The 17,701-nt window shown below is 45.4% G+C and overlaps 3 protein-coding genes across 3 annotated transcripts; all 3 read right to left on the reverse strand.

The window, feature by feature from the left end:
* Positions 1-1,225: 1,225 nt before the first annotated feature.
* On the reverse strand, positions 1,226-2,568 carry H257_18076 (hypothetical protein; the record flags this gene model as incomplete). The annotated part of the gene is made up of 5 exons (XM_009847086.1): positions 1,226-1,271; positions 1,332-1,558; positions 1,663-1,837; positions 1,897-2,115; positions 2,336-2,568. 5 exons carry the CDS (start codon positions 2,566-2,568, stop codon positions 1,226-1,228), a joined length of 900 nt encoding a protein of 299 aa, XP_009845388.1.
* Positions 2,569-10,569: 8,001 nt separating this feature from the next.
* Positions 10,570-10,808, reverse strand: H257_18077 (hypothetical protein; the record flags this gene model as incomplete). Its single annotated transcript, XM_009847087.1, has 2 exons — positions 10,570-10,620; positions 10,668-10,808. 2 exons carry the CDS (start codon positions 10,806-10,808, stop codon positions 10,570-10,572), a joined length of 192 nt encoding a protein of 63 aa, XP_009845389.1.
* Positions 10,809-16,453: 5,645 nt separating this feature from the next.
* Positions 16,454-17,454, reverse strand: H257_18078 (hypothetical protein; the record flags this gene model as incomplete). Its single annotated transcript, XM_009847088.1, has 4 exons — positions 16,454-16,480; positions 16,548-16,789; positions 16,851-17,028; positions 17,299-17,454. The coding sequence occupies 4 exons, from the start codon at positions 17,452-17,454 to the stop codon at positions 16,454-16,456; spliced, it is 603 nt and encodes a 200-aa protein (XP_009845390.1).
* Between the last annotated feature and the right edge of the window lie 247 nt (positions 17,455-17,701).

Genomic DNA, 17,701 nt, shown 5'->3' on the forward strand with positions numbered 1-17,701 from the left:
CAACGAAGTCATTGACGTCCAAACAAAAGGCAGCCAAGCGCAATGTGGCGGCAGCGGCGAAGCGTAGCAGCAAGAAGTAGTCAATGTAATCACACTTTACAGTAACTGTTAACTTGGAAATTTTCCGACAAGTATTGGTAACTATGAACTATAGATTTATAGGACATGCTAGTAGTGTAACCTATTGGTTGGTAGCATATCATACTGGCGCCTATTATTGCCTAGTGTTTAATAGTCTATACTAGTGTATACTGTGATGTGTTAGTGATCACTATTACACCTATAGCTAAATAGGTTTAACTAGTACTCATGGTAAACAATATTAATTGTATGTATTTACCTACTGTTGAGGTGGTTCATACATGACTGTTAGCGACGAAGCTTGATTAGTCCGTTGCCGTTTTCTCATGTTGTTCACTGCAAGGATCGATTTGCGGTACGCCTGGATCGGATGAAGCAACTTCTGCACTTTCGCCAGTTGACGTGGTGCGTGCTGGATATCGCTTGCATGCTGGATGAGCCACGATGACAGTTCTCATATTGTTTGGGCGACGTGCGCGGATGCCAACAGCTGCGAGTCGTCGAGAATCGAGACAGTGTCGTGGTTAAGTTTGGGTCGTGCACTAAGTGCGTTTACTCCTTTGTCGATGGATTTTTTCGTGCACTCTTGCCGCAGCATTTCGTCCTTCGTCGCAGGAAACACCCACATAGGCGGCGTTAGCTACCGCACCTTGTAACGCGGCGGCACCTGATGGACGTATCGTTAACTCCTGGTGTGTGGAATGTGTAGTTGCTACCTTGGTGTTGTGTGCTAAAATGTATCTGTGTACGAGATGCTTGCACAGGAGAAATTCTCCGTAGGCGTACGAAGGACAGGTACAAGTCCAACGCAGCACCGACGTGTCGTACACGTCATTCAAATCGCCTTCGTCGGATTTCGTTGCGAAAACTTTCCACTGTGAGTTCATCCTGGATTCCCAAGACGGCAGTGCTACAAATAACCCATGAGTGTGGGCAATGCTCTTATCACTATATTCCACTAGCCACGCGTAGAGGACGCTAGTATGGCCTAGCCACAAATAAGACCCACTACGTACAACTAGTGGGAACCATGGCAAAATAGTGCATATCAAGATGGTATGGGTGCATAGTAATACTGTACCATACGAAATACGTCCATCTGTTGCACGAATGAACTTGTCGATGTACCATTCTTGTATGTTTGTCACGATGATAAAGCAAAGAAGGTCGAGTCGTGGTCGTTGAAAGTCCTGAACATAGGTGTCAAGATGATCACCAGTCAATACCTCCATACCCTTAAGAATCGATACTTCAGACAGTTAAAGTGCGCCTCGGCCATCATACTGGTTCGAAGGGTCGCCAATGCAGTTGGACACTGAGACCTCGCCCATCGCTTGAATTCATTCTCTGAGTACCAGTTGTTGAACAGGTACACAAATAGATATGATGCGCTGCATTCATTGCAAAAGTTGTAGATTTCTTCCACAGCGCGGATGTAGAACACGCGAGCTTTGTCGTGGGGGGGCATAGCATCGTCCTAGTTATCACTGTGAGTACATAGCTGGCCCTAGGCAATCCAAGTAATTGCTAGCGATGTCCTAGTAATCGCTAGTAAACACTAGTGTATATGTTAGTACGCACATGCATCGACATAAATGGGTGAGCTTTGTAATGCGACTTCATTAGTGATAGCAACGGCCCCAGCACCGCTTTGTCACAGAAGCTTTCCTCCAACACGTGTGTTCCATGCACCCACACTGCTGGAAACGCAGGCGTGTACCCTTCAACATGGAGCAAGGTATTCGTCGGGGCGAACCTTAATCCAAGCCATTTGTATCAATTAGCTTACACACGTAGGTGTAGTACCGCACTTACCTGCGGATATCTGGAAATACCTTTCCTTGCATGAAGCGTGCTTGAATTGCTCGATCCATGTGCCACAAGCACAAATACAATTTCACGCCAGTCCAAACGGCCGTTGCTGCTGCAATTTGAGCGCTATCCTTGTCCATGTGGACAAAGGCTGGATGCAACCCAAAGTCATCGCGTAGTAGTGCAAGCCATCGTTGCAAGTAAGCGACCTTGACTTCCGCTCTGTCTACGTTAAACATTATAAACATGCATCCACAAAATATATATAGTTCACCTAGTAACCACTATGTACAGCTAGCAGCTAAGTAATAACACATACAACCACGTTGTGACACCTGCAAATCCATAGTAGGCGCTAGTGTTACACAGTGAAAGCGATGATATACTAGTGTTTACAAATGCTTTACCGTTCTCTTTAAAAAAAAAATACGACACAGGGTACCCTTGACCACGAAATGGCACGAGGAGCGCGTACAATTCAAAACCTGACGCGTTCGTTTTGTGCGTCGAGTCCATCACGCACTCGGCGCTGTGAGTCAAGTCGAAGGTGTACTGTACTCCAGACATGGACTTCAGCAGCTGCGATAACACCAAAACCACGTTTTGGACATAGCGCACGCCTGCAATGGCCAAAGTCGTGCTGAAAATGGCGGGGGACTTCTCCAGGTACTGCATGGTTGAAACGACTGGATCGTTGTGGGACTTGAAGTGATCATGCATGATCTATATAATATATCATATTAACAAGCCCCATAATGCAAAATAATAAATGAATAGCAAAACCTTTCGCCAATGATACGAAATTTGCGATATGGTCGACAACCTTGGTTGCGCATTACTGCGCATCAAGTTCAAGCGGATTTGTGAAGGAGACAACGTCAATGCAAACTTCGCAATGTACTCCAAGCAATCATGGGGCATCTTTACTGTGGAGTTCTCGCGTCCAGGATGGTGTTCATGGTGATTGATTCGAACAAAGATAGCTGTCGTCGTGCAAGCAATCGCCAACGTTCCTATTGTCATAATAGAAATTACTGGTATTTACTAGTTCTAGCTGCTGTCAACTAGGCATACATAGAACATCACATGAACACAAAGGGGTCAATAATTTTACCTTGACATTCGTAGGAGTTGTAAGCTTCCCGGTTTCGTCGCTTTGCAGGATTAACGTTTTTGAACTTCTCGACATTGCGCTGGTAGACTTTGAGCTGGCGATCTTTGCGTTGGGAGCACCGAAAGGTAGCAACATGTGTGCCGCCGTGGCGATCAATTTGCTTCGTTTTGGCGTTAACACTATATCGTACTAGGTGACACTATTCTATACTAGTGTATAATATTGTTTTGCTACCTGAAACCAAAGCCGAAGCTATCGGACAAACTATGGAGGACCCACGCACGGATGTCCACCAGTGAGCTGTCCTCAACACGGGGTATGGCGAACATGACAGCACCAGTGTGTGAAGCCAGTTCCCAGATGAGCTCGTCAGAGAAAGCCACCAATGACTCCGCTTCGAATGTCGGCACGCGCTGGACCGAGGGGTTGGATAGTGATGGTCTACATGAATTACACTGTGCCCAAGGAGTGTTACGGTTAGAATCAACAAACATCATCCATGGCATTTCCAACTTGCAGCGGCAGCACCGTAGCACAATAGTAGCGTCGTCGACGGCACCAAAGTCCGTGGAAATACCATCCATGATGTAATGTGTGTGGCAGTGACGAGTCCATAATATATTCTTAATTAATTTAATGAAGCTTAATTAAGCTTACATGATTAATCATAAATCATTTATATTTCCCTTTTCAATCGAAATACAGTGGTACTGTGGATTGAGGACTTTTTAGATGTACCTCAAACTACCTACTTCGACGAAGAAAAATGGTGTAGTATAATTTACGCCACCAAAATCTTCCGTATTAGGCCGTCCACGATGTGTTAAGCAAAGTACACACTCATGGGAATCAAGAAGTTGGGCTACCTACTTAGTCTCCCGGCTGTGGTGATTACTACTCAACGATATTGTACCGTAATTCCCGGGACGAAGCGATGGGTATTCTGCTCGGCCGGCTGGCATTCCAACCTACAGATAGAACAACTAAACTAATACAATATGAATTTCAATCAATTCAATGATACGTTATGCCTCTGCCGTCCCTACTAGCCCCAACGCTACAGCGGCGAATGACACATGGTACCACTTCATTGTGACCTCGCCGATCATCCACGAAGTCCACGAATTGGGCTCCATGTCGTTCCATCTCGTCTACGGATAGGGAAAAATTGCTTTCTCCGAAATCGACGACACAAAACCCCTTGCTTTTATTTTGCTTTCAACTTTCACGGAAAAAGAAAAAGAGAAGTCATCTCCGAAATCTCCCTAATACTGTAGTTTCGCAATTCAGCGTTAATTGCTAAGCTATTTAGCCCAGTAGATCCGACTCGACGTCACGGATGCCGTGGGCGATGTTTCAAGGCGATCAGAGCAATTCTCTGTGAGAAGAGTGTCCTATTTGCGTAAATTGCGCTACCTTAGACATTTGGCTTATGCTCATAACATGTCAAAAATCGAAGTATTTATAATGCCAAAACAATAAAAATATCGTGTGATAACCATGGCGGGAATTCCATTTTATCGCAGTTCAAATGCCACGAAAAGGACGATCAAGGAGCTAATGTCGACGGACGAAGGGTACTCGCAAGTGCGCATCCAACGAGCGCAAGATGGTTAAAACTCGGTCATCACATGCCTCTCCTGTCCATGTGGATCGTGCAATTGTGCGCCCACTAGTCCAAATACCAGCACCAACGTCCTATGTCAGCAGTCTACAGTGCATACCGAAGGTTAAATCCTGTCGTTTCCACCATCACCCCGATTAAACAAGGTGACACAAGTCCAGACTTAGCGTGGGCTATCGCGCGTCTCAATTGGACAGGTAATTAGCCATACGACTTGGCATTTGGCAGAGGGATTCCCGACGCCTTGGCCCTGTCCCCGTGGTTTTGATGCTGCCAACTTGACACCCATGGCTATCACACACAAAGGAGAAGTAAAAATTGGTGGTTGTGGCCACGGAAACAACAAACAGTGCGTTTCAAACGCGACGACAATGGATTAGTCGATACGTTGGGGGAATTGGCGTCCCCTAAGACGTACATCAACACCAAGTACAGCTCTGAAGCCAGATTCTCGCTGGGTTGTGCAGTGGTATCAAACGAGAATGGTGCTCACATCAGGGCTCGTTATGTACCCTTTGTGTACACGGGTCAATGGATATGTACCAAAAAAGACTACGACGTTCTGCGCGATCACGAAATCCAAAGAGTCAAGCGCCTACCGGGTGATTACTCTGTCTGGGTTACTGGCTCCCGCGATAAACAATCGCAAGGCAACGTTATAATATATATAATCTAAATAAATCAAAGTGGCTCATGTTACTTCTACCGGTAGTGGTCTTCGAAGGTGATTGTGTTTCAAAAGTGCGTGGAGTGGGACCACGTTTACAAGACCAATTATATGGCCCCGGAATTGATACTGTTGGGGCCTTGGCTGCGACAGAGATCACTTCCCTCGCAACGACCTTACATGGTGTCAGTCTGCGGCGCCTGCAGGCGTTCCAATCTCAGGCCATGCTCGCCACTCCGGGATTCTACATTGGCACTCAGATCGATCACAGACTGGCAACCAATCCTTACCAATCCCGTTATGGGGATGATTGGGAGAATTCAATTGATCGCTCTTCTGCCTTAGCAGGACATTGCTGTGTGACAACTCTCATCGAGCACATCGTCACCGAGTTGGCCCGAGTGATGCGTGGGACTCCCCACGAGGAGACCTGGATTTTCTGGCACGATGCATTGACGTAGATAACGTGCTCGACTACGATCCATTGGATGAGATCCAAGGGGTATCTGCATCGATGGTTATTACCGGAGCACGACATCAACAAGGGAACCGTCTTTGCAGGCAGGCCAATCGGAAACAGCCCCGAATGTTCGGACTGTTCCCTAATCAAAGATGTCGACAATTCGTATAAACGACACAAGGCATGTACGGCCCAGCTCGTCCAACATACGACCGACGCGGGACTCCGCGTCCAAGATCTTCGTATCGAAGTGAATCGCTCGCTGCAGACGTTGCTTCAAAACGTCCAGGTCTTGAGGGTCTTCCTCAAACGCTGACTTGAACCACGCGACCCCTCATCGTTCGTGAGGCCCACCTACCTCGAGACGCCCCAGCCAAATTTTGTGCCTCCACACCCAAACGAATCAAGAGTGCGTACATGCGCATCCTGGATCCCAGCCTGGGAGTTGCGGGAAATACAGAATAGTGGAAATTCAAATTGAATTCATAAGCTTACACTTGGTATAGTGGTTCGCCGTTTTACAGCCACAATTGACATATGAGTTAAGTTGGTGACAGCATGAAAACATTTAGGATGGAGATCAATACTGTGTCGAAATTCGCGTGACAAGGCGCCGAACAGCTTTGTGCGTTTGTTGATGGTCTCGTGGCGAGCCAATGATGTCTTTGTGGCACCTCGGGTTTTGAAGTTGGGAGCATGGGTAGATAAAGTAGTTGGGGTCACTGTACTCTTTCTCTGCAAGCGTCAATTCACCACGGCGGACCATGCTGATGTAGGAATCGCGTGCCAACCGCACGCCTGGCCACTCCCCACATCGGGGCCCTCCGTTTACCCAAACAATGTTGCCCATCCGAATCCAGATGCCGACTTCGTAACGGAGGCCTGGACCATGGAACTTGTGGGAGTACCATTTGCGATCAAATGGTATCTGTTCGTGGATGCGGAAATCTGATCCATCGAGAGACACAAATGCCCTGTCACTTGAACGACTTAACTCCAAACGACGATCCCACTCAATCTAGCATGACATTAGTGTTAATAGCAGGTTGATATACAGCCACGTTGAGACTAGCAATTAAAGTAACCCAATTCCAACCCAGCGTCGAAAGGTCTTTTCGTCGGCTTGGGCAGTGATGAACGTCTTAAGTACAAGAGCAGGGCCCAGAGCAGGTGGATTGGACGCGAGGACACTGGGCGTCGGTCTTCAACCATAGTCCATACAAGGCTAGCACATAGGGGGTCACCCCAAACATAGCCTTGTATCGTCGGCAGTTGGACTCTAGCGATGCACCATGATGGTTCATCATGTGGCACCCATGGTGCCAGAAGGTCGGAGACAACCGACCTTCCATCGATTTCGAATTTGCGCACCTTCTTGAAACGCAGTTATCCGGATTGAAATTGAAGCTGGGGTTACTTACTTTTATCAGTTTTGAGTCTACTGAGCATCACTTGCAAATCGTGATCCTGGATATTGTAGTACATATTTAGTAGTAGTATCTACTAAATGAATTCACAGACGTCCACACACAAAACGACGAACATGTGAACAAGGCGAAGAAGAGTGTTTGCCCAAGGATACCGTGATGAATATGCGATACCAAAGCAAATCCTCTCGTATTTGTCTACTTATTATTGCATAGATTCAGTATCCATTGAGATTATACAAGATTAGCTCGCAGAAAATAGCCAAGCCAAGTGCTTAAAAAGCAAAATTCGTCCTCCTTCACGATGAATGTCTGTGTTTGACGTGAAATTCAGCGCAGATCCTGCGCCTTCGGTACAAAGTACTTGTAGTAACGGTTGTTAATACATTTGTAAGCATTACGTATCCAGCATCAGATTCATAATCCCCTGGGAGAAAGTCGAGTTATCATGCGTCAAAGTATTCGACAGATCCGAATTGAAGGAAATTCGAATTCAGCAGAAGTTTCAAATGAGCATGTTGAACATCTAGTACTCTACTACTCTGTTCTCGTATGACTGTCCACTTGTTTTGTGATTGGCGGGATTTTTCTAATTTTGAGCGTGCTGTGCCGCTGATTGGTGCACCAGAAAGCGCAAGATATCATCTTTGATTGGCTAGTTTCAGCGCTTTCTGAAACATTTTGCTTCAAATTTTATGCTCCCTCAAAGAGGCCATGGTCGGTTGACCACCATTGGAATCTTACGGTGAGGATTCATTGCTCCATTTAACGCCTCCAAAACTTATCTAGCCTATCAGTACTCATCAGGACATGCCTCGCACAAAGGCCCCGGTCGTCCCGACGCCTGAACGATCCAAGAAAGCCCAGGAGAACTTAAATCCGGACCAACGCTGCGCAATGTATGCCAAGCTTCTGGAGTGCTCGGTTGGCGGCGAGCTTCCGTACGGTGTACTAACGAGTATAGCCAAGCGGTTTCATTGCCATCCACGGACAGTCAAGCGCTTGTGGGACCAAGGACGCCTCTCAGAGAGGAGCAATGGCGGCGTTGCTGTGGTTGCGTCGAATATCAAGGGTAATTTCTCTATAATATGATATTTTTACGAAATATATGAACTTATACAAGCATTAAATGTTAAGGGGAAACTGTATTAGGGAATTCTGGACGCCCAAGGCTAAGAACAAATGATGAAATTGAAGCTGCAGTAAAAGCTGTTCCCCAGTTCAACCGCCAAACTCTGCGCTCCTTGGAAGCACAAAGCAAGATACCCAAGACAACTCTCTTCCGGCACATCAAGGAAATGAGGACTCTGAAGGGCCGATCAAGCTACATCAAGCCCCTCCTCACGGATGACAACAAGGCGATGTGACTGGAGTTTGCGAAAAGCTTTCTTCGACCTTCGTCAAAAGGGGGGCATCTTTTCGCCAGTATGCGCGACATCGTGCATATTGATGAAAAGTGGTTCTTTTTGACGAAGGTCAAAAGAAAGTTTTACGTGTATGAAGATGAAGAAATGGCGCATCGTGGAGCCAAGTCAAAAAAATTCATCACGAAGGTGATGTTTTTGGCCGCCGTCGCCCGACCCCGTTTCGACCACAACAAGAAGGTGGTTTTCGACGGCAAGATTGGCGTTTGGCCATTTGTCGAGGTCGTGGCAGCCCAGCGAACAAGCAAGAATCGGCCGAAGGGGACCCTCATTCAAGTCCCCAAAAATGTCAACGGAGATGTTTACGAATCGATGGTTCTCGGCAAAGTTGTGCCTGCCATTTTGGAGTGTTTCCCAGTAGGTGACCTTGAACGTGGCGTGTTTATTCAACACGACAATGCCAGTCCCCATCGTCGAGTTACCACTGCTTTGCTGCGAAAAGAAGGCGTGTCGAATGTTACCATGTTGAACCAACCGCCAAACAGCCCGGACTTTAATATTTTAGACTTAGGATTTTTTAACGCTATTCAAAGTCTGCAGTATCAAAAATGTACTCGTTCAATCGGGGAACTTATTGAAGCTGTGGAAAATGCTTTTGTTGAATTACCAGTAGACACAGTATCTAAGACATTCATTACTCTGCAAAAGGTGATGCAATTGTCCATTGAAGAGCATGGTAGTAACAATTTTAAACTTCCACACATGAACAAGGAAGCTACCATTGCTGACTTAACGTCATTCAATGTAAGATGCGATTCGTCTACACTGGTCAATTCCCAAGAACAAGTTGAGTCAGTGCTTGTATAAAAATACATTGAAAAAGTTCGAGTCAATATGTCTTGCTGGAGGTCAATACAAATACCAAAACGTTTTAAAACTAGTCGGTATACTTTAATCAAGTCAAACAAGTGGACAGTCATACGAGAACAGAGTAGTAGTAGGTACAAGCATTATCCGGGTATATTTGAAATTGCGCGCGCAATCCTCGTTCATTTTCGAAATCTTCTTGCAATGCACCGACAACCATCACGCAGGACTCGCAGTAGCGCGGCCACACGAGTAGCATGGAGCACGTCACCTCCATGGGAGGCGCAGAAGCTACTCGACGACCTGGTGCAATCGAGTTGTGTGAGTGCATCGACAAAGGCTCGTGACGTCGACGATGAGCACGTATTATTCCAGCAGTACAGCTTCGACGCATTTGACGCCCACTTCCGAAAGGCCATGTTACGACAGGGAGCAACATGTAAGACATTGTGTACTACACTATACTTAAAATCACTAATGTACAGTATGCAGTGCAATCGACGGCACCTAGCTTCGAAGCGACTGAAATTCCGTGTCACGAGGACATGACATTTGAGTTTGGTGAATAGGCTTTTTCAACATTGGATGGAATTGCCAAATTTTTCAGCTACCCTTGCAACATTTACCAGTACCGCCGCCACCCTTCGCGGGAAGTCAGTGTTTGTGTATTGTTCACAGAACCTCGAAACGCCACCAACGTGGAAATCACAATCGGCCCCAGCCAGCGAACCATCGAAATTGATTTCGAGTGGCCCAAAGACACTTGGAATGTGGATGCAGCCTATGGGGATGTCAAGGTTGAAAAACCCGACACCTTTGACATCCGACCGCAGACGATTGCTGCAAGAATCGGCGCTGAGTTGCTCCGTGCCACCGACCGGAAGCCCCCCAAAACACATGCAACAATCAACTTGCCTGTTCAAGTTCACTTGGATAGTCTGAAGGTGTTCAAGACGTTCAGCCAACAAGCCATTTTGTTGGAGGCGTCGGTTGTGAACTACGATCTCCACGCGACAACAAGTGTTTGGACCCTGTAGATGTTTTATTCAGGTCATTGATCAGTAGCGTTTTTCCTTATTCTAATGAAATATTCATTTGATTTGATTTATCATGTCGTTCTGAACGAAAAATGGGCAAACATACACGGCTAGAATCATTGGATACAGGATTTCCCGCAACTCCCTGGGAATTCATGCCGGCGGTCCTACGAGTAAACGAATTGTTCAAGATATGACAAGATGCTTTGGAGACCAACTTTTGGCCATCATAGCTGCAGAAGGAGCTGTTGTCCATAGCCTTGGAAATCGGAATGGCAAACGTCGCCCGGACAGAGGCAACGGGCGCGGTGGGAGGCGTTTGAAGCCGGTTGGCGCAACTGTCCATTGTCTCCATCTTGACGCCGAAGCTGGACGCTGATCAACTGGGCTTGGCAACCAGTGCAGTGGAGTTCTCAAATGATTTATTATTTTCGGCGCTCGTGTAGGTTTAGGTCACTGTGGTCGTTTCAATGTTGCTCTCGAATAAAAATATGGACATTTTAATTGAAAGTGACTTTTAAATTACCCTCGTACTATAGGAAACGTCTCTTGGCGTTCAAGGCAGTATTGTTCGGCCATTGCAATCATAATTTGAGGTGGCTGGATTATGTCGTTGTACCAATAAGAGGCCAAAATTTGACGGTATTTCCATCAAAATTGAAGAAGTTATGAAAATTTGGGAGATGGCTCGTCCAAACGTACGGTGTGGATATTTCCAATCTTTTCATTCATTTTTCAACAACACTAATACGAATTTCGAATGATTTCAAGTCCTACGAACTGCATTACTAGTAATTCTCCTCTTTAAGAGCAATTTGGAGTAAAGGAACCCCTCCATCGAAAGGTCCCAAAATGTGTCACGGAACCATGCCCATATGTATATAAAACAGTTCGAAACAAGTACGAGTGGTGCATAAAACGCACAAAGTTCGGATCAATGTGGGTTTTAGTCCAATCAAAATGGAAACATATACTAACTACTCTGTCCCAAATTACCTCCATGTTTCAACTTCGACTCACCTCAAAAATTGACTCATTTACCCAATTTCTACGAAATTTGTACCAATGAGAAGCTGGGAATTCGGTGTTTTGCTTGCTCATATTTATATCACAGGTTTGTTGGATAATGACTTGTTAATGGAATTCGCAAGGTGAGCCACCTTGCTCCTTTTTAATATCCAATCAGAGTCCATCACACCTTGCTTCTTACACCTTACACACGATTGGCTACAATACTGGAAGAAGAGGTTACAATTTTGAACTGTTTGGACACTTGAATTTTGTAGAGCTTTGTGTGATGCTGCTCCGGAGAATTGTACACTGATGAGTTCACTCCGACTATGTCCAATGTGGTTCTCCCCTTACATCTAACATCATGTTGTGCGCTCGGTTGGGTCGCAATGTCGTGGTGGCTCTGGTGGGCCAACGCGGTGGCGCAAGAGGTCTAGGTAGCACCCATCGCAAACGCTAAGCGCTAAAGCCGCCACTTCAGCACTTGCGATGGTGCCACCAAGACGTCTTGCGCCACCGCCCGCGCAACCACGTGATCACATCGGCAGGGAGGTGTACGGCACCGACACGTACTGGATGGTGGAATGAGGATGACCAATTTCATTGGGTTAGTAGGCAAGTGGTGAAATGAGACCTGTTAGAATTGACCGAGTCCTGAATACCACAGATCTTGCTATCATACACAGCCTACAATTATCTCAAGGCTCCTCGCATCAACTGCCATCACAGGAGTAGAATATATCGCAGCAGGGCGTGATGAATCTACGCAGCGATTTTCGTGATTTGACGGCATCTGATTGGACAAAATTGGACAATTTTAAACTCGCAAGGTGACCTGCCTTGCGAATTCCAAAATGAGACAGACACATAAAAATTAAAAATCATCAATACAAACTTGAAGATATATTTAATTGAAACTATACAATTTCAGAATTATTTATGGAATTCGCAAGGTGGTTCACCTTGCGCTGCATACAAAATTGCCTATTTCACCTTTCTTTTTCTGGTTATTGTGCAACTATTATCAAAATAATATTGCTTCTCAGAGCAGAATTTAAATTTCTCACCGGGTTTGATTAATGTATCGTGCGTTTGGGCAAAACGAATCATTTGTTTTCAAATACTGGGCGGATTTACACTGTTCTGAGTATATTAGTTTGCTCAGAATGTATGGCAGGAAAGTAATTTGAAACAACAATATCTATTTTAATATCCTGTTGTAATGAAAATAAAACCCCTCACCCGATAAACTGATTCCTCCTCTGTTCGAATATACCTTTCGATCTAAAAAGTAATACACGGGGGAAAAGTTATGGAAGAATTAACCAATACATTCGATTTGCCCGAACGCAGGGTATGGTCAAATGGGTAACAAAAGCCGGATAATCCATAGGACTGCGAAACAAATAGTTTCGTCTGAGTTTCGTAATCCCAACCAATCTAATTCGAAGTATCTTGTTCATTGTATGTGGCCAAACCATCGAGTGAATTGGTTGGGATACGAAAATCCCACGCAACCCATTGTGCGGAGGCGACTCCTGTGACGCCCGACACTTTCGGCGCTTCGTGATTGAATCTCGTTCGTTCTGCTCGAGTAAGGCAGGCATACCTGTCGTAACCATGGTAGCACTCCTCGTCCTGTATATCGACAATGTTGAAGTAAGAAGTTTGGACCAATTGACTCGACCAATTGCTTGTTGACAAGAGACAGTTCAGCTATACAAAGATCATCAGTCTGATTTAGGACAAATTTAAATAAATCCTCGTAATAAAAGTGATTTTGTGGAAAAACTCGATGTAATTTGGGACAGAGTGGTACTACGTAGTAAGGGGAAGTTCCAAGTAGTTTTCAGACATAGCATGAGCCAATCAAAATCGATTTACCTCCTTTTTTTCACAATTTAAAAAAAACGTCAAGCACCTCTTTTTCTACTTTTGGTATAGTGAGTTGCGTAAAAAATCGCACAAAAAGAGGTAAATAAGTAGGAAACTGTACTTGGAACCAATTTTTCATTTTGCTAAACATATCTACTTGGAACAGGCCCTAAGTACTACACGTGACTATGCTATAGTAGATTTCTAAACCAGATGCAGCCTTCTATTGGGAAAGTGTCCCAAGACCAGGACTGGGCAGGGCGTCTCACTGATATACAGTAAACACTGCCGTAGCAGTTGCAAATAAAACTCTATAGTGTGATTGAACTGACATGTAAAACTACATCGGAAAATTACAAAAACATCGACAAATACCCTTGTTCCTGATGAAATGGGTGGTATTTCGGGTATTTGCCTCCAGCTTCCAGTTCTGTGAATACAATAAGCCTACTGGAGGAATAATAAAATGAGTTAAAAATGTGAGTCAAATAGGTAAAAAGTCAGTTTAAATGGTAAATAACGGTTGTAAACTGTTGCAAAAGGGTAAAAGGCGTCCAAAAAGTTGCACCTTTTACCCATCACATACCCACCTTTAACTTTTATTGTTATATTCGTTTTAAACCCTCTTAGCGGGCCGTTTAATGGTACTTCGAAGTATAAACTAGTTTATGCTACCTCCAGACGGAAATAGAAGTGCCTTTTGGGAAGAATGTGCATAATTTCCTCAAATTTGCACTTTTAGAAAATCCCAGTCAAAAGGTTGCATTTCGACCAATCTTATTGGCTTGAATTGACAAAAATATGAAAAGATGCAACTGCAGCAGAATGGATGGAAATTGTGCACTTGAGCAATACTCAATTCACAACCGTGAGAGTGATGTGCTTTATCGAAGCATATGGGCTGACTTGTTTGAAGCATAAATTCACACCAAAGCATGTTTAATATGGTGAGCCATTATAGTATACAATGCCTGAATCCAAAATATGAATATTCAGAGCGAATGTTTACCTCTGGTGGCATATTGCATACTTCCTCCGTTCCAAAATTGTTGTCCGAGTTTAGGGAGGGTATACATGTCCCTGTATAATAATATAAGGTAAGTTTGAAATGCTGCTGTCACCTTCCCAATTTCGATTTCACGTCCAATGATTAGTCATTTGCAACGAGCGCGCCAAGTGCTATCCCGTGCCTGAATGACGAAATATTTGGAGAAAAGTCAAAGTTTTCGTGCATGAAAAATTCAATATAAAACCAACATTCAAATACATTCATTCCACACTGGGCGAAGGAGATCCTCCTTAAAAGCGTCGGTAGTTTCATGCCACGACTGGCAAAAGGCTTCAGCGAAGAGCTAGCAGCCACGTACAACTGCAACGTCAGAACCATCAGGCGGATTCATGTGCAAGCCAAGGCGAACGGAGCGCTCACAGGCGTCATGAATGTGAATGTCGCCAGCAAGAAGAAGGGTCGAGTTGGCCGAAAGAAGGCCTTCCCTCCATCCCAAATAAGGGCAAACTCTTTGCAATTGTAGATCGCTAGTATAACTGATGACGTCGAGTACACAGCATTGTGATGCACAGGGCCCTAGGCTTCTATTGTATTGCAGCTTTTGCCGATTATAGTTATGCAGAGATTTATCACACACACACCCATCATACATTCAGTGGCATAGCCAGAGCAACCCTTTTAACATTATATATTGACAAAAGCACACAACTATAGATATTTGTAGGGTTCCAAATTTAAATGAGGGGAGGAGTACGCCAACTTTCTGAGTAGGACAACAATTTTGGAACAGAGGACGTACTTCAAAAACCATCTGTTAGGCATAGGCAGACAAGGATTGAAGTTACATAGTTTAAGCTATATACATGTGATTGAAGCTGGAAGAGCTCCAGGCTTCACATTCCTCGACTACTTCAGTGTGTCGAGGGCCAATAGCTACCTTGTTTTGATCCTACACACACTACTTGAAGGTTGCATATATTGAAAGATATGACAAACTTCAATCAGTGCAGCTAAGGTTGCACTACTTTACATGTATGCATGTCTTTGGCGATGATAATTTTGGAGGTTCTAGAGCTAAGCTCACTTCTGAATCCACCCTTCCTTTGAGCCACTACCACTACATCTGTGTGTGTTGTGTGCCTACGTCTGTTATTTCAAAATCCGACGCCCCCCCCATGTCCCCCTACATCGTTCTACTACTCTGTGACCATGTCCGACGCCACGATCAACGACAAGTCGGACACGGACCTCAAGCTCAACGGCCGGAAGATCATGTTCACCGCCTGTAAGGCCCGCATCATCGCGCACCTCAACTCCAAGTCGACGGAAGACGACTACAAGCGTGTTATGGACGACAAGAAGCCGCTCAACTTGGCGCATTCTGATTAGCTGAAATTTAAGCCAATCATCAACGACGTCGATGTCGCCGCCGACATGCCGCCTCAGCGAGCCTGGAGGCCGAGAAGATGAAGCGCTTCTGTTACCTGGGCATGCAGGAGAGCCTGATCAGGAGCTTATTTGGTAAAGCGTTACTACTCTGGTCCACAATAGCTGTCCTATTGTTTTGACCTGATTAAAGTATATTGACCTGGCTCGAAACCTCTTGAAGTTTGTATTGGTCTCCGAAATGCAATATTGGTCGACGATATTTTTATTGTATTTTTATTCTAATGTCGACCCTACTTGAGAATTGACCAGGTCTTCCAAATGAGCTTCCTCTCCAAGGCGACTTTCCAAATCGAGAAGTCCACCTTCGACAGCGGACAAATTGCATTCGACATTGTATAATGCCAAGTCTGAAATGGTCGCATCCTTTCTCATATGAGGAAGTTTATAGTTGTTGCTTCCGAGCATTTTAATTGACTTTTCCATCAGTTTCTGCAACGTTATGAACGTTTTAGAAAGTCTGTCCATCGGCAACTCATAAAACGCGGCTTCCACAGCATCAATAAGATCCTCGATAGAACTAGTACACTTTTGATGCTGCAGACTTTGAATAGAGTTAAAAAAAAAACCTAAGTCCAAGACATTGAAGTCAGGACTGTTGGGAGGTTAGTTTTCTACTCTAATTTTCTCTACTCCCTTTTGGGCTAACAGCTCGGTTGTCACACAGCGGTGAGGGCCCGCGTTGTCTTGTTGTATGGCGACACCACGGGACAGGGCACGAGGTGGGAATCGTTCCAAAATGGCTGGGACAACCTTGTCGATGATGGCCTTCTTGTAGACTTCGCCATCCACAACTTGTGGGACGACGGCGGGGGTCCCTTTCGCGCGATTTTTGCTGTTTCGCTTGGCGGGCTGGACAACAACGAAAGGCCACACGCCAACCTTGCCGTCGAAATACGCCTTTTTCGTGTGGTCGAATCGAGGCCGGGCCACCGCGGCCAAGAACATCACTTGGGTGATGAACTGCTTGGACTTCGCCGCACGCAAGGCCACTTCTTCATCGTCGTAGACAAAAGAACTTTCGCTTGACTTTTGTCAAGTAGAACCACTTGTCACCTACATGAACATACTCGTTCATGTTGACGAAAGCATGGTTTCCACTTGGCATAAGTCGATCAAAAGACTTGGCAAAATCGAGACGCGCCCTTGTGTTGTCTTCAGTGAGCATGGGCTTGATGTAGCTGGCTCGGGACTTCAGCCTCTTGGTCTCTTGCATGTGACGGACGATGGACGTCTTCGGAAGTCCACTGTGTGCCGCAAGAGAACGGAGGGTTTGACGCTGGTGCTGTGGCACACTCTTGATTGCGCCTTCGAAATCAGCAGCCAAACGTGACTTTTTTCGACCCGAATTGCCTTAAGTCGTTTTTCTGTTATTATCAATAATTGTGTAATTTAATGATTTGAATGTGAAATATAATGTATTGGAGGATTTACCCTTGAGTTTCGAGGCGCCATCGGCATGCGGTGACCCGTTGGAGAGCGAGTGTCATCCACGCTTCCACACTCGCGATATAGTCTTCCAGTGGCACTTCAAGTGCGCAGCAACGTCCTTTAATGCGCCGTACTTAAGGCGGCCATTGGACGAGCTCTGTAGGAGCAGCTCGTAGGCAGTGCGTCGCTCGGCTGGCGTGAGGTGGCGCGTGCCGCTTTGAGACGCCATTCGAATCGTTCTGAGGCGCAACCGTGGTTTTGGTGCTCTTTAGTGGCTCTGTGTAGGGTGCACGAAGTCTGAACGTGTACAACTTTAAGAATGAGTCCTATCCGGGTTGATTTGTTTGTCAGATTTGTTCCCGCTCACTTTGCTTGCCCACAACTTTTGAGAAAATGCGATTCAGAACATGCAGAAAGTAACCAATGAAAATAGAGATCTTGCGCTTTCCATTGCACCAATCATCACGCCATTTGGA

This window comes from Aphanomyces astaci (assembly GCF_000520075.1).
Source record: "Aphanomyces astaci strain APO3 unplaced genomic scaffold supercont1.135, whole genome shotgun sequence".
NCBI lineage: Eukaryota > Oomycota > Saprolegniomycetes > Saprolegniales > Verrucalvaceae > Aphanomyces > Aphanomyces astaci.